General features: G+C 48.1%; 5 protein-coding genes across 5 annotated transcripts; 3 read left to right on the forward strand and 2 right to left on the reverse strand.

Moving 5' to 3' along the window:
• Window positions 1-1,076: 1,076 nt before the first annotated feature.
• Window positions 1,077-2,364, forward strand: L3040_008192 (uncharacterized protein; the record flags this gene model as incomplete). Its single annotated transcript, XM_066153927.1, has 5 exons — window positions 1,077-1,476; window positions 1,531-1,600; window positions 1,657-2,082; window positions 2,133-2,272; window positions 2,324-2,364. 5 exons carry the CDS (start codon window positions 1,077-1,079, stop codon window positions 2,362-2,364), a joined length of 1,077 nt encoding a protein of 358 aa, XP_066010476.1.
• An 8,454-nt stretch (window positions 2,365-10,818) lies between these two features.
• Window positions 10,819-12,497, forward strand: L3040_008193 (uncharacterized protein; the record flags this gene model as incomplete). Its single annotated transcript, XM_007297175.2, has 3 exons — window positions 10,819-10,933; window positions 10,991-11,187; window positions 11,241-12,497. 3 exons carry the CDS (start codon window positions 10,819-10,821, stop codon window positions 12,495-12,497), a joined length of 1,569 nt encoding a protein of 522 aa, XP_007297237.2.
• A 686-nt stretch (window positions 12,498-13,183) lies between these two features.
• L3040_008194 (uncharacterized protein) lies at window positions 13,184-15,085 on the reverse strand (the record flags this gene model as incomplete). The annotated part of the gene is made up of 3 exons (XM_007297174.1): window positions 13,184-13,300; window positions 13,437-14,472; window positions 14,532-15,085. The coding sequence occupies 3 exons, from the start codon at window positions 15,083-15,085 to the stop codon at window positions 13,184-13,186; spliced, it is 1,707 nt and encodes a 568-aa protein (XP_007297236.1).
• Window positions 15,086-15,488: 403 nt separating this feature from the next.
• Window positions 15,489-16,885, forward strand: L3040_008195 (uncharacterized protein; the record flags this gene model as incomplete). The annotated part of the gene is made up of 3 exons (XM_007297173.1): window positions 15,489-16,687; window positions 16,742-16,802; window positions 16,850-16,885. The coding sequence occupies 3 exons, from the start codon at window positions 15,489-15,491 to the stop codon at window positions 16,883-16,885; spliced, it is 1,296 nt and encodes a 431-aa protein (XP_007297235.1).
• Window positions 16,886-20,011: 3,126 nt separating this feature from the next.
• Window positions 20,012-21,704, reverse strand: L3040_008196 (uncharacterized protein; the record flags this gene model as incomplete). The annotated part of the gene is made up of 5 exons (XM_066153928.1): window positions 20,012-20,335; window positions 20,389-21,036; window positions 21,168-21,198; window positions 21,321-21,475; window positions 21,588-21,704. 5 exons carry the CDS (start codon window positions 21,702-21,704, stop codon window positions 20,012-20,014), a joined length of 1,275 nt encoding a protein of 424 aa, XP_066010477.1.
• Window positions 21,705-23,421: the final 1,717 nt, after the last annotated feature.

Genomic DNA, 23,421 nt, shown 5'->3' on the forward strand with positions numbered 1-23,421 from the left:
GTATGATATATAGATGGAGACCTTCTACCCCGTCCGTACTGTATATACGGATAAAGAGGGGCTTTACGGGGTGAAACCCGCTAGTCCGAGTCAGGTGTAGCGTGCTCTGTAGTCGGTGGCAATGGTCGGTGCTTCAGTATCAGTATCGCCCCCCGCCCCCCGCCCCGCTCCGCCGCTCGGAAGTTCTAATAATTGCCACTCCTTTTGCCCTTTGCCCTGTGCCCTTCTTCCCTTTCGCCTTCCTCCAGACTCCTCCTTCCTTACAATGCCGGGATCTGGCTGGGGTTTGGCGCTTTTACACCTTCGGGAAGGGCGAGATGTCCCGAGACGAGACAGGACGAGAATATCTGAAGAAAGTCAATCTATGAATACTCTACTCTACTCGAAGCAATATCGTAACCTACCTCCGGATACGTCCTCGATATATCTCACCTGTGACTAATAGTATATCCGTTGGCAGTTGTATATTTAGTTGTATAGGTAGTGGTATATTTAGTTGCATATTTAGTTGTTTGTATATTTGCTTGCTTGCAATCCCATCCTAGCTATACAGTACCTACGGTACTTTACCCTACTGTACTGCAATCCCCCCCATCCCCATCCCCATCCCCATCCCCATCCTCTTCCTCATCCCCCCCCCCCCCCCCCCCCACCCCCCACCTTACCCCTTTGCAGCAGGATCGCCCGTTTAGACGTCATGGGTCCCGTCCGACTTACGGCGTCCAATGACTCCACTCCTGTCGCCCTGTCGCCCTGTCGCCCTGTCTCCCTGTCGCCAGCGGGTCAAGCTTGCCTTGTCAAGTCAATGTCAACAAAGTATCTAGATTACCTACCTAGCTACCTACCAAGCTACCTACCTAGCTCCTGACCTTGAATTACTTCTCCTCCATCGCCGTTACCTTTCACAATCTACCCTTCACAAATCCACAGTTTTCATTGTACCTTATACAGTTCACAATTCTTCCCTCAAACCAATTCCCCTTCGTACCTCTTCCATTGGGACCACGATACCTCTATATTTGCTCTTCCTGCGTCTTTTTCAAGCTCTTCTCCTGTCTTAATTCGAGCTCCTCAGTATGTTCCGCTTGCAACTCATTCGACAAGCAGCTCGCGCTGCGACTGCGAGAGCTTCTTCGTCTCCCATTGCCTCTCGTACACCGCCAGCTTTATCCACCCAGAGATTCATCTCCAGCACTCCCCCCCTGGCCCGCGATGAGAAGAACACAGAGGAGGAACACGAAGGCTCCTTCGCCCGGACTGATCCATCCGTCGAAGTAGAATACCCCGATGAGGGCGATCTTCCATCCAGCGCTCCGGTGCAAGGCAGAGGAGGCATGCATTTCAGGCGTACGCTGGCCTCTTTCTCGCTCGAGGGAAGAGTCGGTGTGGTGACGGGAGGAGCTCGCGGCCTGGGCCTGGTAATGAGTCAAGCCTTGGTGATCAGCGGTGCGGATGTAGCTATTGTCGATTTGAACAGTATGTGGCAGCATAATTGATCTTCAAGAGTTCTTTTACTAATATCCAGAACAGAGGAGGAAGCAGAGAAGCAAGCCGCACAACTAGTCGAGGCCTTCGTGAAGGAGAACCCAGGCGCAGAGAAGTACACTATACTGGCGCCCTACTCTCTCTACAACATGCAACTAACGCCTAACACAGAGTCCCTAAGGTAACAGCCCACTACGCGGACGTCTCATCTCAGGATTCCGTCGACGCAGCCATCGCCGAGATTATCTCGCAGCACGGCAAGATCGATAACCTCGTCACCTCCGCCGGCTTCACCGAGAACTTCGAGGCCATTAACTACCCCATCGATCGCGTGCGCAAGCTCTGGGGCGTCAATGTCGACGGTACATACCTGTTTGCCATTGCCGTGGCCAAGCACCTGATGGAGCGCAAGGCGCCGGGCAGTATGGTATTTATTGGGAGCATGTCGGGCGCCATTGTCAACGTGCCGCAACCGCAGGCACCATACAACGCGGCGAAGGCGGCCGTGAGGCATCTGGCGTCGAGTTTGGCGGTCGAATGGGCGCCTGCGAATATTCGGGTCAACTGCATCTCGCCGGGTTACATGCTTACTGCTCTGTGAGTCGTACTGGCTCAGTATGCAAAGATGGGTGCTGACAAAAGACCAGGACGAAGAAGATCTTGGACGATAACCCGGACTTGAAGAAGCAATGGACTTCACTCATTCCCCAGGGTAAGATGGGCCAGCCAGAAGACCTGATGGGTGCTGTCACTTTCCTATCTTCGGACGCTTCTGCATACGTTACTGGCAAGTTCTCTCCTTCACATCCTCCTCAAAACTGGCTAATGGTAAAAACAGGTGCCGATCTCCGCGTCGACGGTGGATACACTCTTACGTAGAGAGTCTACGAGAGGTGCAGCATTTCTAGGCTCGCGATGGTCTGTTCTGATGCGGAAGCATATAGATAATTTTTGCCGGGGGATGACAATTGGAGCGCGTTGATAATATTGCAAGTTGAACAGAGCATTCAATTGGTGGGCGGGGACTCGATACTTGCGACGGTCAAAACTGGAAGGGAGTGGGTCTCTATATATTTCCGTCGGGTTTTTGCTATTCGACAAACAGAGTTCCTTAGTACTCATTCGCAGCTTTTAAAGTCGCGTTTTATCTCGTGAGAGGTTGAGGGTATTTCCTGTATGATTTCGGGATAAAAGCCGGATTGGCATATAGATTCCTTTTTTTTAAAAAAAAAATTCCATTGATCAATACCTTGCATCTCATATCCATGACCTTTTGAATGGAGTCGACTGACTGGCCACTTCTCCCTGCCTCTTGCATAGGTAACTAATTGACCAGAGTACGTCCTTACCCACCGTACCTCAAAGGCAGGTAGGGGGTCATTTCCAAGGTCCTCTGACCCTCTTTTATAAATGACGGCCATTAGACCGTCTAAAGTCAATTCTATAATCTTATTCGGAAAAAGCTTAGCGAATAGACAGACGATCCCATGGCCGTCTTACAGCCGTCCCCGTCTCGTCATTCAGAACAGGTTTCTTCAAAGGCTTCGTATTAAGATTTCGAACCGATGTCAGGATTATTCAAAACCACGATACGGTTGAAAAGCTAGCAAGCCTTTTTTTTTTTTTTTTTTTTTTTTTTTTTTTTTTTTTTTTCAAAAAAAAGTGCTGGTTTGATTACAATTCAATACTGTGGAATGGGTGCCGAGATACTGCCACGGGTTGTATATTAATGCTTTCAAATATGGGAAATCGGAAGTCGGATCGATTCAGCAAAGGGTCACCTTATCTGCTTGATAGTTGTGTTGTTACCCTGCGCCTCGGAGGCGGGGGTTAGGAAAGGGAGGTGGGGGGGGACAGGGAAAGGAGGAAGAGCTGTTATATTCTATTATTTATTTATTTATTTACTTATTTACTTAGCTAAGTTCTCGGGACGGTTCAAGGTTCGGGGACGGGCACAGGACGGTCCTTTAACGAAAAGACGAGCTCTTATGTAAACGACGATCCAGCCGATTAAACCGGTTCGATTTTAGCAATAGTTTTGGGGCTTTAAAATGATTTCAAGACAGGTTTGATTCCAATTCGGCTCTAGACTTGGGGGGGGGGGGGGGGGGGGGTGATCCACTAGCCATATCAACCAACCTCTTGGGACCGTCTCCGAAAGAGATCATCATGGGACGATCGGCTGGCTGGCTGTTCTAACGCTCTTGTATCCCCCTTTAAGCTTTAAGGTAGTCAGTAGGTAGGTAGATTGATGACCTTGGGGCGATACCCGGATTTGGATCAAACGTGTAGTTGAATTATGTAAAGATATATAAACTATAGCGATAATCGTCGGTTACCTCAAATTCAATTCGAAGGAATTGACCGACGAGCTGGAGCAAGTGGGCATTACCAAGGCGGGACAGTAATCGTCGGTTACCTTGAATTTAATTTTTGAAAAATCCCGACCTGGCGCAGCCAAGTTCGGCACCACCAAGGCGGGACGGTAACGGTATACCACTTATTAAACAACAACTATCAATATAAATATAGATATAAAAAAAATTAAATTCATATGCTCAGCTAGCTTTGCTTTATAAATATAAGTTAAAAATATAAAGACGCATTCATTCTTGGTGATATAATACATTGATATGTAGTGAAAATATAGCTAAAAACTATGCTAAATAATTTAAAACTACTTGTTTGCTGCGAACATCGTAACAACTACGACCTTAATTTTTTTTAAGAAAAAGGTTTCATAGATCGGAAACAAATCTTTTAATTCATTATATTACTAAAAGTATTGATTATTAGATAAAAGTTGGTAGCGATACACGTATTCTTTGGACGGGTTTGAATAAAAGTCTGATTTTCGTATTCCTCGCTTTATTTTAGTATGTACGCGGCAATTCGAATATATACGCATTAGTAAAATCGAAAAGTACACATCAAAAGTGTTATTTTTATTACTTTAACTTAAGATAATAAAACAATGAGAGCTTCTAGTTAAAATTTAATTTTAATTGATTAATACTAAACCTAATACGGTGCATCTTTTTACATAAAAATAACTACGAAATAATAGGTAGTTGGTTGATTTTTTTTATCTATTACAAAAGGGCAAATTTTACTGTCCCGCCTTGGTGGTACCGACTTGCTACAGCAAGTCGGTCAATTCTTCCGAGTTAAATTTAAGGTAACTGACGATCAATGGAACTATTCTAGTCGATTGAACCTTCTTCTATAAAAGCCTGTCTTTTTGTTAAGAGACCGTCCTGGGACCGTCCCCGAGCGTTCTGGAGACTATTTTGGGACCATCTTACAGCCGTCCCAAGGCCGTCCGTCCTCGAACTTTGAAGCGTCCCCGACAAACTTGGGTTCGTAAGCAAATGATTTATTTGCTTTTAGCCCTTTGCTTCTTTCTGCCTTATCCGTCCCCCCCCCCACCCACTTCTCTCCTCTTGATTACCACCTCCGCTATGATACGTGATGATACCTAGGCGGGCACAAGGTAAACCTCATGCTGGATCGAGTTGACTCCGCTTTTAGATATATTTTTTTTCTTTAGAAAAAAACGTTTAATATATAAGCTATCCGTAGCAGCAGTACCGAAAAAGTGTCTTGGCACCGATCCTCTTTGAAATTGAAATTGTAATTCAGAACGGCATTTAATTGAAAGATGGGTTTCTAGCTTTTTTTTTATAATCGTATCCTGACTAAGATGATCAATGCGTAGAGCGCTTTTAATGCTTAAAACCAATTTTTTTTTTCTAAAAAAAATATATACCCGTTCTAAAGAATTGGACGGGGACGGGGACGGGCTGTGGGAGGCCTCTTGCAATGGGACGGTCGGGGACGCTCTATTAGCTAAGCTGATTCCTGAATAGAGCTTAGTGCTGAAAACAGGCGGTCCAATAATCAATCGCCTCTTGTAGAAGAGGGTTTCAGAGGATCGCTGAAAAAAAGACCCTCGACTACTGTACTTAAGTAAGTAGGTAGTACTTGCCTTTATAGTAATCGCTTGGGCCGCTCTTCCCTCGACGCCCTCTTACAAATGCTTAATTTATTAACAGTGTCCCATAACCAATGCTGTCCGACGGCAACAGATAGGTATCGTGAACACATCGGGCCGAAGCTAATCTAGCGCGCCCTTTCCACCTTCTTAAGTAATCTGTGACTACGGTACCGTAGGTAAAGTGAAAAGAGAGCAGGGTGCACTGGCCAGCCTGCCTTGACAGTGCACGGGTCTTGGGGCCTTGGCACTGGTTCCTATTACAGCCTCGTCCTAATACCTGGTTCTGGAGGATACAAGTTCAAGTCAATCACAACCATCAGAAATGCTTCCTCCTGTGACCTAGTATTATCACGAGATAAGTACTGGCATTATGATGCTAATGCGAGAGCAGAGGTGTCGTAATTAATCGTCGGTTATCTCAATTTCAATTCGAAAGAATAGACCGACTTGCCACAGCAAGTCGGCACCACCAAGGCGGGACAGTAAGATTTGCTCCTTTACCTACAATAAATAGAAAATCAACCAACGATTATATCGTAATTGCTTTTACATAAATAGACGCACCATACTAAGCACAAGTATGACATTAGTCAATCAATCAAATTTCAATTGCAATCTATTATTCCTTTATTGTGCCAAGTTCAAGTAGTAAAAATAGTCCTCTAGGCGTACTCTTGTTATACTTTTCGACCTTATTGATGCGTACCTACATGTCAGAATTGCTGTGTTCATTACTACTGTTAAATAAGCGAGGAGCCACGAAAAAATCAGACTTTTTTTTTTTCAAACCTATTAAAAGAATACGTGCTTCACTACCAACTTTTATTTAATAATTAATACTTCCATTAGTAAATTAGATTTAATTATTTATTTACGATCTAGGAGACTTTTTTTTTTTAAAAAAAAGATTAAGGTTATGGTTGTTAAGATATTCGGAAGCAGGTAAGTAAGATTGTATTATTTAGGACGGTTTATAGTTAGATTTTCATTACATTTTTAATTTTAATGTATTAGGTTATCATAAAGAAAAGCATCTTTATCGTCTTAATTCGTGTTTGTAAAGCAAAGCTTTTTTAGCATACAAATTTTTTATTTTTATTTTTTTCATTTGTATTAACATTTGCTGTTTAATGAGTGGTATATACCCGTTACCGTCCCGCCTTGGTAGTTCCGACGTGGCGCAGCGCAGGTCGGGATCTATTACAAAATTCAATGCAAGGTAACCGACGATGACATTCCTTAAAAAAATTTTTAAACGTCTCTGCATTTTCAATGTTCAATCAAGGATTTTGCAATGATTGAAATCGACGAGCAATAGCGTGCTTGCAAAAGGTACGTAGTACATTCTGAAGTGACCTTGTTAAAGGATTTCTTGTTCGATTATAGACACTTCTAGGTATAATTAGCAGCACGAGACGTAGATCTAGATTTCAGGTACGTACGGTTACCAATATCAGTAAAATGAATATAATCAAAGACTATTTAACAGAAAAAGAGACAGAGAGATATATGGAACCTTTTATATATCTACATCAGAATAAACCCATCACCTTCCTTTCTATCACCCCCCTCATTATCTCCATCATTTATAATACAAGCTCATAGCTCATTCTCATCATCGAAAGAGTCACTATCTCCAGTCTTTTCAGTATCTTTCTAAAATAAAGCTATCTATTATCGCAATCTATCTTCTGCCCGACCCATCTTTCTAGCTAGCCTCCAGCTCTCTCTTCCCAAGCCTTCTCTTCCTTCAAGAACGCCCATGGAAAGACCACTTCCTCTATCGCTCACTCGAACTGTTTCTGATGCACGCTTCATCTGAATTTGATTCATATGATATATATAGGCTTGCTTATACCTATAAATCACCCACGCGGATCACAGAAGGGAGCAGAGGTAGGTAATCAATGATCGAAATTCGTATGCGCCTCATGGAGATACCAAAGAGAGAAGAAATACGATGGAAGGAACCTTCTCATCGACTAGGAAGGGGCTTCTATCGGCTTTTATACGTACAAGTTGATTTTACACATCGCTTACTTACCTATTGCGCGGTGTTGGTTAGTTGATCGTCGGAATAGTAAACGAGCCTGCTCGCTGGCGGGCGGGTGGGAAGAGAGCGACTCAATGGTGTTGTGCTGTCGAAGCGGATATTGAAGAGATTAGAACAAGTCTGTAAATGTAAAGTATGGATCCCAGAGCAAATCCCTCGAAAGGGTGAGATACCGGTACCTACCTATGGCCAATGCCATTATGGCACCGAGACGCAAAAAATTCTCTTGGGCTAGTTATATCGAGAATATTACTGGCAGAGTAGCCGGAAAGAGCATTGCGCTCTTCAGAAATTTCATGATCTCCTGGGAAGTGGCAGATGCTTATTCCGACTGATACGATGAATAACGATGAGTCACCTAGATCTATGGGCTCAATGCTGGAGAACAAAAAAGGAGCTACTAAATTTCCGTGAAACCCGTTGCTTTGGAAGAGGTGGGATATCGCTGGAGGTCCTGGACCCAAAAAGAAGGGGAAGAGCTGGTATGGGTTGTGGTTAGATTTGTGGCGTTCGCCCCGGAAGGAATGAGAGTTGAGAAGGGAAGAGCTGGAAAGAAGGATTCTAATTTCTTTTTGGTTTTTCTTTTCTCTTCGACTTTTCTAAGGTCTCTGCTATCGGCAATCGGTTCTTGGTTTTTGATCCTTAGTATGGATAGACGGGAATTCTCTGCTGGTACCAGCGACAAGTTCCCTAACTGGAGCAGCTGGGCGTAAGTGATTTTTCGAAATGGGTCGACGGAATGCTGCCCAATCCGAGAACCGAGCTCGCTCGGGGAAAGTAGGAGGAGGTGCGAAATTATAGATATTGATATACTTGCCCTCTGCCACCAACACGAGCATTAATCAATGTCTGGTCGGTACGGTACCTTGCAATTTGAGATTTGTTAATTTGTTAGGGCCCAATATCTCGGGTCAGGCTTTGCCAATATACTTAGCGGACGAAGTTTAAAAAGGTTAGTATCATCTCCGATCCCGAGATCGCCTACAGTGAAGGTTATCATCTCCCGATCCCGAGATCGCCCACAGTGACAGATGATACGTAGTATTTTCTGCGGCGATGGGGGCAACCCTACCCGCCCCTTGCATTTGCACGGACGGCAGATGTAGGCGAGGGAGGTCAACGTTCTAGAATCCGTATCCGTGAGGGCTTAGTGGTAGCAGGAGGATTGATTGCAGGGAACAGGACTCGAGTATGATAATGATGATCATGATACGACTCTTCTTGTCGAGATGGGAGGATGTCTCATGGTCGCTTGCATACCGGTACAACTACGGTATGTGTGTATGCAGTCCGAGGGAGGTCCAGCGTCGTCGCATCAACCAAATGAACCATATCTCTTTGGATTTTTGATAGAGGACAACGTCACGACGGACTCCTCGAGTACCCCGTACAGAATGGTGAGGTCAGCAGTGCAGAAGGTTTGAGCTTCGCGCCGGTGGCAGGGCAGAGCAGAGACGGGCAGGGCAGGGGCAGGAGAAAGTCGGGGGGGAGAAAGTAATGGTAGTGAGTGGGTGGTAGTAGTACTTGATGGTGATGTTACGGAGGTGACGTAGTAGACGTGGTAGTAGAGAGTAGTAGGGAGTAGTCGAAATGTTAAAAAGTAGTACTAGTAACAGTAACAGTAACAGTAACAGTAACAGTAACAGTAACAGTAATAGTAGTAGTAATATTGATCGTCCGTCGTACCGATGCAGAGGTAAGCTTCGAGTCGGGTTGAGAACTTCGGGTCCATCCTCTCTGTCTGTACTTGATCGATTCGGCAGATCATGCAAGCCCGTTGCGGTCTCTCTCCGTACGTGCCCCGTGCCCAGTGCCCCGTGCCCCGTGCCCATGCCCATGCACGTGCCCGTGCGCGTGCCATGGTCGAGAAGCGAAAGTGAGCTGTCTGGTCCCCCGTTACTCAGCATCCAGCCCGACATCTGGACTTGTGACCTGGGACCTGTAACGGATACTGCAAGGGCTTTCCCAGTATCGGTATTAGGTAGTACTACGTACGTCCCTGTATCCACCTACTCCTATCCCTATCAACATGCGTAGGTAGTATACTGACAGAGCTATAGCCAGAGATACGCTACACATGCAGATACACATACACATACACATACACATACACATACACATACACATACACACACACATAGGTACACATACACATACGGACACAGACACATAACCATCCCCAAGTCTAGTCCCCTCGGCATCGATCACCCGAGTCCGAGTCCGAGTCCGAATCCGAGACCAACAGCCGAGCTCGAGTCCACTCGAGTCATCATTAATTACACTTTTTTCCCCATCTCGTGGACACGAACGACGACATCCTGACTGCCTCTGCCTGACCGGGTAAGACCACGACCATCCGAGAGAGCTAGGTAGGAGGCAAGAAAGCAGGCAAGAGAGAGAAAAACAAGAAGAAAAAAGAGAACTACGTTACATACTCACTACTTTATTGACTACTTTGTTTTCCCTCTCATTCCTCGCTTCTTAATCACAACCCCCCCGTCTGCCTCTCCCACTCCAAGTCCAAGTCCAGCCCGCTCGTTCAAGTGGAGAGAATCTTTCTCCTCGTCAGCTGCACCATCTCTAACTGGTCTGTCTATCTGTCTGTCTGTCTGTCTGTCTTTATCTCCAAGTAAGCTTGTTATACCCGGCTGTCCCACATATCCAACCTTTCTCTCTTACCATGCGGAAAACCATTAGCTAATCCTATCTTTCGGCTCAAAGCTAGTCTCTCTCTCTCTCTCTCCCTCTCTCCCCCTCTCTTTCTCTCTCTCTCTCTCTCTCTCTCTCTCTCTTCTCTGGATTCGAAATTGAACACAAAAGGCGTGTCTATCTACACACCTCGTGCCATATGTTGACCAGCGCAAAGAAACGCTTGAATTCGGTCCAGCCGCCCTCCCCAAACTACCCACGATCGGATATGGTATAGAGCTACAAGACCAAAGTCTTAACCTCTGCAGAGACCCTGCCTACTTCGGCAGATCTACCAGTATCTTTTTAAACTTTCATAGTATTTGAATGGAAAGTGCGTTCCTGCGCTGCCATAAAACCTCGCGCCGGCCACAAACCGTCCAAAATCGCCCACGCCCACGCTCACGCTCACGCTCACGCCCACGCCCACCCACACGCAAGACGCTCCTTCCACCACCTGTCATTCTCAATCCGGATGCGGATTCCTTGAAGGGAGACGTTGGCGCAGCATCTTTCGAAGTAGGTGTTTTCCACACCTGCCTCGAAAGTGCTGCTGTCAACCATCAATCCCGAACGTCTTGGCTAGGCCACCAGGATGGCGCTGATCCTGCCCAAGGGCATTGTGGTCAACAGTGATCAGATCAACGACAGTATCCAGAGCATTGCGCTGGAGCCATTGGATGCGGCGGAGATAGCCAAGTTCTGGAAAGGTAGATCAGCACAGCTCTATGCTCTGTCGGAACACAACTAATGCCTATCCCTAACAGTATATACTACAACGAAAAGAAGACTGCTGGATCCTACTGCAGAGCGTTTGGAGAACTACTGGTGGCGAATATGGCACAGCGACAGGCAATACCTAGACGCGGCAACGATAGCTCGACTCTTCGCTCACATATCAGATGGTCCGACATTCATGCCACTCAGAGGACCTCCAAACCGACATGAAGGGCCGTCACCACCGGTATGCCCTGGTTCTCGCATACCGTGCCGTGCCGTACTGAACTAGGATATTAGAACAGAAGTATGCATCAGCATAGGCCTGGAACCTCGAGTACTACTGCTCTGCAACAGCCTCCCCCTAGTGGACCTAGCATAGGGACGACTACAACGGCGAGGTCTAAAGCCCCAGTCCCCATGCCGCATCCTATCTTGAAAAAGACGCGAGGCCCATCCACTGGTGGACCCCGCCCGACCGCTCGATTTATCTCACCCCATGAGTCCGAACACGAGAAAGAAGACACTTCCCCGGCCAGTCCAATCTCCCACGTCGCCATGCAACCTCCTTCGCCGGACCCGAAAGATGCAAAGCCTGACAAGAAACCACTCGGTACAGGGAGTAAGAAAAAAGCTGGATTTATGGCCTCGAAGAAGAAACGACCGGTTATTGTCAGACGCCAGAGCTCTCTGTCGTCTGCAGATGCTGCAGCGAAAGAAGCTGAAGCCTCACAAGCGGCTGTCGGATTTCCATCCTCTCTGGACCCGCCTCCAAAGAATTCTGGCAGAATTCAGTCAAAGTTTCAGGAGAACTTCTCACCACCCCCGGAAAGGTTTAGAGGGCCGAAGAAGCGACTAGGCGAATTGAAAAGAACTTCACCACGAAAACCAGCGTCAGGAAAAGGACGTGCGGCGCCCCACCAGCGATTATCTGAAGGAACGGTGGCTACTCCAGGTGGTGACCCCGGTCCATCGACACAACTTTGCCGCATAGAAAATCGTCAGAGTGCTGAGGAAGTACCAGAGGAGCCCACCCCGGAAGAACTCGAGGAAGTCGAGGAGGAAGTCGAGGAGGAACTCGAGATGCAGAGAATTCTTCTCGCAGAAGCGAATGCTCGTGTACAGAAGCGACGTCCCAAGCCAGGACCAGAGTCTTCCGAACATATGCAGAGCAAATCTGTACGGTCTAAATCAGCGGGAAACCTCGGTCTTATGTGTAACGACCACAAAGGTTCTCCCAGTCTGGCGCCTTCCCTTGCAGCCGCCACCGGACTGGTGCTTGGAACATCTCCTTCTGGACCCCGCGACATCCAGCGCTCGACGAGACGCATCCCCGAAGGCAAGGGCAAGGGGAAAGAAATCGAAGATGATGAGGCAGGCCCGCTAGAAGATGTCTTTGCTAGAATACCCGTGCCACGAGCGAAATCGACATCGGGGGTCGAGGCACTGAGTAGAAGCAAGAGCCAACTGACGCTGTTGCTGAAGCGGGATGAGGAGAAGGCGAGTCGGAATAGCGAAAAGCATGGGAATGATAAGGGGAAGGGCAAGTTGTGGTGAAGGGGTGAAAAGCAGGTCTTAAGGGTCAAGAGCGCAGGCTGTGTACATGTACGAGGTACGGAAGAACACGTGGTGGTTTTTGGGAGGGGGAATGGGTACCGGCAAAAGTCTTGGCGGCTGATTATATTTTTGGTGAAGCGAGCTAGCGAGCTGTGTTTTGTTTGCTGAGTTTGACTTGGCTGAGCGAAAATTGCGAATCAAAAGAAGGAATGCGTACATAACATGGGCTCATAGGATTGGACTGGCTGCATTGCTATGGCGTTGGAGGGAAGCGAAGCGAGACACTCGCGAGATTAGAAGGAAGGAAGTGGAAGGAAGTGGGTGGGTGGGTGAGAGAGTGAGTAGTTGTTCATAGCCGAATAAAAGTATATACATAACACCCTACCACGCTGTCTGGCCTGTCCAGCCTGCCTGGACTTGGTAGGGAAAGTACGTAGTAAGTGAAGTGAAGTGAATAGACAAGGATATATAAATAGGCAGATGACAGAGCTTGCTGTCTTGTTCTCGCCCTGTCTCATGTTTAAATGACACTGAAACGCGCATCGTCGGTCGTTGCTCGAGAATCTGAAATGTAAAAAAAATCGGAAGTGATGGTCGTAGTGCTATTGTGAACCTTCGTGTCTTTTACAAAGGGGGAAGGGGGGGGGGGGGCGACCTGTGAGAGAGATAGAACCCATCTGTCTAATCTACATTCTGAAGACGCCGAATCTGGTCGGCTCCGGTTCGTTTTTCCCGCCCAGTGCTGCCATTAGGCTCAGCCCTAGCACGCGTCGGGTGTGGCTGGGTGGGATCACACCATCGTCCTGTTCACACGGGTTAGCATGTATATCACAGACTTTGATAAATGGGAGAGAGGGTCCGCTAAGAGAGGAGAGAGGAGAGAGGAGAGAGGAGGATATATGTTGAGCGAGCCCCAAAAACAAAGGGGGGATAACATACCCATAGCCTAGCGGACGAGAAAACAGCCTCACTCTCCCGCTCGATCCTTGCCTTCAGTTCCGGATCCACGCTCTTGCCCACCGTCTCCATAACCGCACTCAGCTGCTCACCACCCATAACCCCAATCTTGGCATTCGGCCACATCCACATGAACCTAGGACTGTAGGCCCGCCCACACATCCCGTAGTTCCCCGCTCCGTTGCTGGCTCCCACGACGACGGTAAATTTCGGCACGTTGGCACAGGCTACTGCTGTGACGAGCTTTGCGCCGTTCTTGGCGATGCCTTCGCGCTCGGCGTCGGTGCCGACCATGAACCCCGAGATGTTTTGCAGGAAGATGAGAGGGATGTTGCGCTGTGAGCAGAGCTCGATGAAGTGCGCGCCTTTCAGCGAGGAGGCGGAGAATAGAATGCCGTTGTTGGCGACGATGCCGACTTTGTGGCCGTAGATGTGGGCGAAGCCGGTCACAAGCGTGTTGCCGTAGTCGCGCTTGAATTCAGAGAACTCGCTGCCGTCTACGATTCTCGCGATGATTTCATGGATGGGGAGTGGTTTGCGGAGATTGGTGCTTGCAATGCCGATCAGTTCTTCGGGGTCGTGTAGGGGCTCAACGTAGCTTGTGGGAGGGGGGAAGGGTTTAGAGGGCCAGTTCAGGTTGGAGATTGAGCGGCGAGCGAGGATTAGGGCGTGTGCGTCGTCGACGGCGAGGTAATCTGTTACGCCCGAGACGGAGGTGTGCATCTTTCCGCCGCCTAGGTCTTCAGCTGATACAACTTCGCCGGTTGCGGCTTTCACAAGAGGAGGGCCGGCAAGGAAGATGTGACCTTGGCCGTCCACGATGATTGATTCGTCGGACATGGCTGGCACGTAGGCGCCGCCTGCGGTGCAAGGTCCCATTACAACGGCTATTTGGGGGATACCCATTGAGCTCATACGAGCTTGGTTGAAGAAGATGCGGCCAAAGTGTTCGCGGTCTGGAAAGACGTCTGCTTGGTGTGGGAGGTTTGCTCCGCCAGAGTCGACCAGGTACACGCATCTGATAGTCGGTCAACATCGTGTTACCAACATTTCTTGGCTTAGATACTTGGTACTTACGGGAGCTTGTTCTCTTGCGCGATGGCCTGGGCTCTCAAATGCTTCTTTACTGTGATGGGGTAATATGTGCCTCCCTTCACAGTACTGTCATTTGCAACAATCATGCAAGTAACACCTTCAATGACTCCCACTCCGGTGATGATTCCACCAGCAGGTACGTCGGCCTCCGGATACAGCTCATGGCCAGCAAGAGCCGACAACTCCAGAAACGAAGTACCGGGATCAATCAATGCTGCGACTCGGTCTCTGGGAAGCATTTTCTTCCTGGCAATATGCTTCTCCCTTGCCTTGGGCGGTCCTCCCTTGTGGATCTTGCTCATGAGCTCGTCTAGCTTGAACATGACTTCGCCCATTTGCCTAGCATTTTCCTTATATTCCTCAGAGGATGGATCAACGGCCGTCGGCAGGACTGATATGGCATTGGCCTGGCTGGGCGTGCAATGGTTTGCAATAGTCCTAGAAGATCCAACAGACAGAGCGAGTCCCCGTGTCGCGGGTCTCGGTATGCGCCTCGAAAGACCCACGGCCGCTCGAGAGACTCTCAAGCTGGACATGGCGTGTGAAAAGAAGAAGATGAAGCTGAAGCTGCAGCGCCAAAAGATATCCGAGTTCTACATCGATGCCCTGGAGGTTTTGAAGTTGAGGTTTGATGTTGATGGTGTCGTATAGAGCACGTGCCTCGTTGAAAGGAAAGCATCGGGTCATCCATCCATCGGCTTAAGGAAGGGGTGGCGGTAATGGTACGTAGTAGTAAGTACCGTTACCGACGAGCCAAACGCGGGGTACCTAGGGTGACAGGGGCGGGCCGGGGAAAACTAAGTAGCCAAGTAGGTACTTAATTAAGCCTTAAGTCTTAGGTCTTCTCCACCGACCTCAAAGAAATACCCCGATCTCCCGTTTCTCTACTCTCTCCGTGTACATCTTTTCATACAAAAAACACATATAAAACTCAATAAAATGGCGACGGCGAGGTGTATTCGATCATTGACGACACGCCCAACCGTGGCGCTCAAGCTCAGACCCCAAATCCCAGTATTAGTCACCGGTATCCAACATCGGAATGCCTCTTCCAAACACCCTAAAGGCTTCGAAGCACCAACCTCAACGGATCTTGACGAACTCCGGGAACGAGTCCAGGAATTCGCAAGAAGAGAAATATCGGAGGAGGTTGCGTCCACAACCGACAAGTCCAATGCCTTCCCCAACGAGATGTGGCAGAAGCTTGGAGACGCGGGCTTTCTTGGGATAACCGCGGATGAAGACGTTGGTGGTTTAGCCATGGGCTACCAGGCACATTGTGTTGTCATGGAAGAGATATCGAGGGCCTCGGGCTCCATTGGGCTGAGCTACGCTGCACACTCACAACTTTGTGTGAACCAACTACAGTTGAATGGGAATGCGGAACAGAAGAAGAAATTCATGCCAGGATTGATCACCGGAACGAAGATTGGCGCTCTGGCCATGTCGGAAAGTGGAGCTGGGAGTGATGTTGTTAGTATGAGGACAACGGCTAAGGCTGTTGACGGCGGCTACGTCCTGAACGGTACCAAGATGTGGATCACCAACGGGCCGGATGCCGACCTTATTGTTGTCTACGCGAAGACCGAGCCGGACAAGGCCTCGAAAGGCATTACAGCATTTTTGGTTGAAAAGAAGTTTGAGGGATTCAGCTGTGCCCGCAAACTCGATAAGATGGGGATGCGTGGGAGCAATACCGGAGAACTGGTCTTCGACGGAGTGTTCGTCCCGACGGAAAATATTCTCGGGGAGATCAACCGTGGTGTCAAAGTTCTGATGGAAGGCTTGGATCTCGAACGGCTTGTCCTGAGTGCTGGTCCACTTGGAATAATGCAAGCCGCTCTGGATGTCACGCTTCCATTTACCCACCAAAGAAAGCAGTTTGGAACACCAATTGCCCACAACCAATTGGTTCAAGGCAAGCTTTCGGACATGTACACAAAGCTCCAGGCGTCTAGAGCATATACTTATGATACCGCGAGAAAGGTCGATGAGGTGGGCCTGATCCGCACCCAGGATTGTGCTGGTGCTATCATGTATGCGGCGGAACGTGCGACAGAGTGCGCGCTTGATTGCATACAGCTGCTGGGTGGGATGGGCTATGTTGAGGAGATGCCTGCCTCGAGGCTATTGAGAGAGTGAGTCCCGTCTCGCCTGGACGAAGTGGAAAGAAGCGTACTAAATCCGAGCAGCGCGAAGCTATATGAGATAGGTGCAGGCACTACCGAGGTTCGGAAGATCGTGATTGGAAGGGTAAGACACATATCACCAATACCGTTCACAAACTGACAGACACCCAGGCATTCAACAAGGAGTACAGCAGCTATGCATTATGAGCGCTCTGGGGCTTCAAGAAGATGGGTTATCTAGAGCGATGAGGGAACGCGACTCAGAGTCCCTTATCGCATTCATGCATGCAATGTTGGACAAAAAATGTATGCCATCTCTTGTTTTTCAGAACCCCTCCCCTCCCGCCTAGGGTGCCTACATCCACATATTCCTTTCTGCTCAGCTCAACCGGGAAATTTTATCCCCTTCCACAAATGTACTTTATTATCGCTTCGCGAGTTCTTTTTTTGCTAGAAGCTGGTTCGGCCTTTGCTTTTCTCTCTCTCTTTTTTGATCCCGTCTTGCCTTATCTTGTCTTTTAGTTTTGGTTTTGGCTTGACGGGGTTAAGCGAGGACCCCTTTCCTGGGAGCCGAGCCGAGCTGGAATTGGTTGGTTTCGAGCGGGTAAGCTCGAGGAGGGTCAAATTGAGGTAGAAGTAGAAGGTCCGCGGTAGGTGGGTTTCTTTCTTTCTTTGTTTTTCTGGTTTCAATAACAGAAGAGGATACGGGGGGAGGAGGAGGGTGTGTGCTCTTTGTCAACCCGAGGGGCCAGGCTACTCGGAGGATACCAATGAGATCTTGGCTATTGAGGAACAATATCTGTTTCTCAAATCGGTACTCATAGGCTCCGTCTGGTTTGATATCAAGGATCGATTCTTTACTATGATATCATGTATACTTAGTTTCTGCCATTGTCCTGTCTCCTCTTTTTTGTATCCTGTTTCAGTGCTCGCGAGTCACATTTCTCTTTACTTCCTCCACTTCAATAACTTCGAGTGGGTACCGCCCTCTTCGTCGCACTCACCGTGCCAGACGTAATCGGGCACCGCAAATATGCCGTCTGCCAGCTCGTCCAGCAGCCCCCATCACAAGTCCTCAAACAACTACCCGACCCTTCGGTTAGCACACCCACCAGAGACACCACCTTTACCCCGGGAACAGATTCTCACCTCGTGACCGTTTCGACAGCAGTGCACCCACAGCTAAGCGTGAGGCTGCCCGTCCTCTCACACCGACTGTACGTAAACGGACACCCTTCCGTCCAGCACGCCGGCCCCTCCGTCGCCGTGATTGTCTTGCACGAATCCGGTTGCGGTTGCAGTGTCCGAGTCGCAGTCGGAGTAGGTATAGGTTCCGGTGGTGGCGGCGTCGAAACCGACGGGATCTTTTTCGCGCTCGACGTGGAAGGACGGCATTGGGGCGGCAGCACAGTGCTGATATATGTACCGCATGTGCCGCGGCAAGCATTCGGACACGGCGTGACGACGGCCGATGTTGGAATCGTGGTGGGACAGCCGCAGGGGACGGTGATGGGGGATACGAGGATGCAGTCGGGTTGGGGGCATACGGAGGGGGTGGTGGGTGGGCAGGAGGTTGGTGTGGTGAATTTAGTTATTGTTGGGCAGGTATTGGGGGGTCGATGGGAGTTTCTGGCGAGGAGGGGGGTGGTAAGAAGACTAGAGAGTTCGGTTAGTTAGTTGGAGGGTTGGGAGGGGAGAGGGGAGAGGGAGAGGGGAGAAGGCTTACGTTAGGAGGTAGATAAAGCTCGGGAAGAGCTGGAGAGGTGCCATTGTACTGTGAAGGTAAATGGATAGTTGACTGCTCTTCCAATCAGGTAAACATCGGAATCCGAATCGAAGTCAAAGTCTTAGAGCTGAGTTCTTGCAGAAGAGGAAAGAACGATCTATCTTTAATCCCCTCATCACGACTCTCCGTTTCCGATTACCCCGACTCCATTATCCTCGCCAGCTCCAGCACGAATAAGCTCTCTTCCCACTCAGTTCGAAGGATTCTTCATGTCACCGCTTTGCTTTGGACACGAGATCTGTATTCCCGTCAGTTGGCTCAGAGGAGTCTCAAAGAAGGAATGTCGTCAAGCAGGTGATCTGACCGGCAGCAAAAAACCGCCAAAGACATATGTGCTCGATACGACTTTGAGGGAAGATTTATGCACATACCCGCTGCATGATCTACCGGAGTTCGAGCGTTCACGTCGTATGAACGAACTTCTTAGACTGCCACAGTAAGGATGAATGACGGCGAGGGCATATCTCTTGCAACAATATACAGTATATGAAGCTAGGATGCAAGCCCACTCTCGAGTAGATTAAAGTTGTGGATTTCGAGGAAGGATGCGTTCAATCCCCGATGTGTCGGTTTACTCGCCCGATGCATAGTGCCTCAAATGCCCCTTCATCGAGACGCCTGAGACCAGGCTTCGCACATCTGGGTATTATATGTGAGCGTATTCGACGTCTCCGAGTATTCTTTGCGACATCAAATCTATATTCAATATCTGGGGCTGAACCTCCATCGCATATTGGGCATGGCGTATGTTCACACCCCGGCATCCCGGATTCTCACCAGCACTCGGTCTGCTCACAATTTGCTCTTTGGATCAAAGTCCGGCCCAGAGCCTTGTAAATTTGTCGTAGGATCCTCTTGCACGGTGCCATTCTCACAGCAAGAAATTTTCCGGGTCAGCTAGAACCGAAGGAGTGTTCTTCGAGCCCGGGACGTCGATAGCAGGGTTTGCAGTGAAGAAGTCTGCTGGTCGGAGATGCAGTTGGTGGATCTCGACTGGCATGACGGGCCATTCTTCAACTCGTGGGTTGTGCTAGACATTCATTAGCTCTGACGAGGCTGTCAAATGATAGCTTGAATCAAACCCGCCGTCAGTCCGAAAACGTTCCAAACCACAACATCGTCATTCTCGATATTTCATCCCTTGCAACTGCGTCTGAGAGGCCGTCAACTTCTTTCTGGCTCTGGTTTGTGAATTCGCCACCGGCCCAAATTTTCCGTCTTTGTACTTTGTGACCCAGACGTGGTGAGTTGTAAATTGTGCCCGCTTAGCCATGGTACCTTCTGGGTGTGCTAGCAATAATTGTGTGGCCGATGGGATGAACTTATAAACCACGGGCTTTCCAGACACTGGATTCAGCTTCGATGGATTGGTTATCTTTATGGTCAAATTCGTGAATGGCAAAGCATCGAGGTAATGTGATTTCTTGATTGGTATTTGTCGGACCTAAGGTTCAAGTCAGCACGGTTTGCAGTGATTTCTCTCTGATCGAAAGATTGAAGCGGGCGAATTTTCATACCTCGTATCCACTGCCATAAGGATTGATCTTCTATGACATGGGCATCGGAAGACTTTCCTCAGCAACAACTGTGTTGTTGAGTCCATCAATTGCAGGATCAATACGGATGCAGAAAAGATGTTGATGATTTTGCGCTAAGGCTCCTGAAGAGACGACATTTCCCCAGGGACTAGTCTTGCCTGGATCAATATTCACCACGGAGACAATGCCCGTTGCCCTCGTCTCAACTGTAATGCCAACTGTAATGCCACCTGCTTGGTCGAGCTTGTCGGCGAAGATGTATTCGTAATTCGCAAGTGTGTGATGAACTGTACTACCAGTTCGCGCAGTCGAATGACAACTGCCCTGCTGGTTCTGAAATTCGTCTGCTTCCATCCGATCCCATTGTCCTGCTCGTGGAGACATACCACATTCTTGCTTAAAATTGCCTTTCCGTCGGGGTCTGTCAGAACAGCATCGAAATACTTAATCGTGCCCAAACAGTCACAACCAAGAGGAAGATTGTTGGCCGCACGTCCAGCTCTTGCGTCTCCAGAATCAAAAGCTTGCTTCCTTTGGAAGAGGGGTCTCGGATCTCCGTAAGGAACAGTCATCTCGCCTAGAGAAAGCCTGTAGAGAACGATACGACCGTCGTATCGAACATCATGGAGTGTTGCACCCTCTCGAGGGTTAAAGCCGACTCTAAATCTCCACTTTTGCCATTGAACCAGGTTCCCGTTTACTTGAAACGATGGTCCTTCCGGTTGAGTGACGTTCAATGGCTTGACATTGGTACGAAGTGGTTGAGAAAGTAGCTCAGGAACATATTTAGATGGCGCACAGTGGTCAATGACGTTCTTCTTGTGCGTCCCGTACGACAGGCCGTCCTCCTTTCCACCTGTGGCCAAAGAGTCTATGCGTACAATTACTATGGTGTAGCTGTCCATAACAGAGATAATAGGGAGTGGGTATCCGTAGCGATTTGAATCTTCGTTTCCAGAACGAGCATCTTTGGCAAAGCACAAGCCCTGGGTATAGCGAGGCGCGATCTCTGAAGGATCTGGTCGTCCGTATGGCTACTAGGTATTGGGTCAGCCTAGAGAAATTTCAAATAGGCGCGGGTTGAGAAGTACAGAATCAACGGTGACCACGAAACCTTCTGGGAGGTCGAATTCAGACACCGCTTTCTTGAAGAGTGGCGGCTCACACACGCTTCGCTAAGCTCTCCGAATTCGTGGCTGTGATGGTCAGCCCTACTCGATCCAAAATGGGGATACAAAACAGCGACGGGGAATAGATGGCACGTTTCAGTCAATGATCTTAAATTTTACACCTTAGATTCCATGAAGTCACGACTTACGATGTCAACGACCCGTGATGCACCTTGTCGATGATCCGCTGGTGAACCTCCTTGCCGGAAGCGATATCCACACAAGACTCCATGTATTCAGCTCTTCGATCTGCTTGGAGCACATCATATTGGATTTTTGCTATTCGAGCTGGCCGGGAACTCCACTGGGTAAGTTTCCCGGCGTTTTAAACTCTAGGAAGCGAAATAGCTCATGTTTGGGTGGTTCTTGGAGGAAGATTGAACGAAAGTTGATCGCCACTTGGGAGCCTCGCGCACTGAGAATGACTTCACGAGCAGGTCGGATTCCACAATGGAGAGTTGGTCGAGAGGATGAAGGAGGGTTTTTGCTCCGTCTGGCCGTAACTGGCCTGTCGTTGTTGGCTCCGCAGACATGTTGGGATAGGAGAAGGGTGGTGGATGGGTCTGGATGGGTCAGGCAGTGAGGATCTGGTTGAGTGAGAGGGCTGAGAGAAAAAAGGGATCTAATTTTGGAAGAGGGAGAGAGGGAGAGAAAGAGAGAGACAAAGAAGAAACGAACTGATCAGACCGGAGATGGTACTTATGTGGTTAGTTGGTTGAATCTAGTCAACATCGATTAGTAGCTAGGTAGGTCGATGAAGTCCTGCCTGCCACTCCGGATCCCACTCCGGATCCATCCCTCTCTCGGGCCACGATCCAGTCGTTTAAGGATTGATTCGTAGGGGGCTCTAAGGCCCGATATGGAAGTTCCAGCCAGACATGACATGAAGGGTATACGGAGGTAATACGTGATGGATGATATACTGTAATTTTGAAGTAAGTCCATGACTGATAAAGGGTGATTCAGCTTTGATACAAGTACCTAGGGTTGTGATTCGAAAGAGATCGGAGCTTATTAGTAATCCGATAATTATCTATCTACCGGTACCTACCTACCTACTGGTATATGCCTACGGACAGTGTCCCCATGTCGAAATTCATCCAAGTACTAATCGTCGGCTCGCTTAGGTGGGCCTCCTTTCATCCTTTCAGTCTTAGTCGGCATAAGCGATTGCGGATCGGAAGCGAATGCGGATTTTTTCGAATATGTTAGAAATTCTTTAATACTATAGCATTTACTATTACAATAAAGAAATATTTACATGAATAATTAATCGTTTGTTATACCGTCTTCCGAAACATCTAAAATCGTATCATCCGATAAGATATCTGACTATCGATCATTATTTTCATTAGAATTTGATTCGTCTCTTACCTTTCGCAACGAATCGTTTGAATCTCTATTACTATCAGAATTGAAGCCATCGCTATCGATATTAATACTAGGAAAAGGAATAATATCTTGCTTTAAAGAAAGGTCTCCGGTAGTATCGGTTATAATCATTAGATTATCATCATCGAGAAAAGGTTCAGGTTGAGAAAGAGTTGGTCGAGGAATACCTTTTTTACGAGGCCGTAGAATTTGACGTTTAAAAGGTTGTTGCATCTACTAAATCTCTTTCGAATCGAGAATTAGAATGAGTATTGAATCGTCGTCTTTAATAATTAAGCTTGCAGCAAGGCGTTTTCGTATAGTCCTTTTGCGCTCGCGTTTAGCTTTGCGTGATTCGACTCTTTTACGATACTTAACATCTCTTTCCTCTTTTTAAAGCTTGTCGACGATTCGTTGTTGTTTTGCAGCAGATTTAAGATTTGCTTTAGCTTCTTGCTTAGCAGCAAGCTTATTATTAACTTGAGATGTTAAGCCTTCGGTGTGATGAAACTATTTGCGACTTTTTGTTTTGCTTTTTAGTTGGTCTTTTCGTTGTTGAGCGAGAATAGCTAATTCTTGTTCTTGTAAAGTAGCTTTTATTGCAACTTCTCGAGTACCTTTCATGTAGGATTCGAATTCTTGTCGAGAAGGACTACTTAATAACTCGTTGCATTTATTTTGCCACTTCTACGAGCTGATTTCGATATGCGCTGGTTTCCGAGGAGTACGAAGAAGCTTTGGCTCGTCTTTGTTTACGTATTCGAGAGGCGTAAAGGTCTTGAGATTTTTTAAACATTGCGTTGCGTTCGGTAGGTACATTTTAGACTTCTTTTAAGCTTTTTTGATATTGTATCGATTGAGTGTTTGATTGCGAATATG

This window comes from Drepanopeziza brunnea, assembly GCF_022702325.1.
Source record: "Drepanopeziza brunnea f. sp. 'multigermtubi' strain 214-2 chromosome Unknown ctg15, whole genome shotgun sequence".
Taxonomy (NCBI): domain Eukaryota; kingdom Fungi; phylum Ascomycota; class Leotiomycetes; order Helotiales; family Drepanopezizaceae; genus Drepanopeziza; species Drepanopeziza brunnea.